General features: G+C 48.6%; 1 protein-coding gene across 4 annotated transcripts in view; it reads left to right on the forward strand.

The window, feature by feature from the left end:
• LOC119587783 (MAM and LDL-receptor class A domain-containing protein 1-like) overlaps nt 1-257 on the forward strand; it is an 18,186-nt gene that overhangs the window by 2,416 nt on the left and 15,513 nt on the right. For all 4 annotated transcript variants that reach the window (XM_037936478.1, XM_037936476.1, XM_037936477.1 and 1 more), the window contains exon 4: nt 93-214. In XM_037936478.1, coding sequence (XP_037792406.1) covers nt 93-214 — 122 coding nt within the window. The remainder of the gene's footprint in view (nt 1-92; nt 215-257) is intronic.

The following is a 257-nucleotide window of genomic DNA, read 5'->3' on the forward strand; positions in this document are numbered from 1 at the left end:
GATCCTTTAATCAAATACACACACTTCCTTTTTTTTCAATGTCTATGTAATATCTCAAGCTTATCCGACTATTCCCCCACCAATATCCACAGGCGGATATGGCTTCACGACAACCTACGACATGGTGAACACAGACCAACCGTACAAGAAGGCGTGGCTGGTGACGGAACCGAGCCCGAAAACAGGGGCTTTGGGGAAGTGCCTCGAGTTTGCGGTGAGTCGGAGCTTCGGTTTACAAAGCTTCGGTGTTGGTGTTG

Source organism: Penaeus monodon, chromosome 23 (genome assembly GCF_015228065.2).
Source record: "Penaeus monodon isolate SGIC_2016 chromosome 23, NSTDA_Pmon_1, whole genome shotgun sequence".
NCBI lineage: Eukaryota > Metazoa > Arthropoda > Malacostraca > Decapoda > Penaeidae > Penaeus > Penaeus monodon.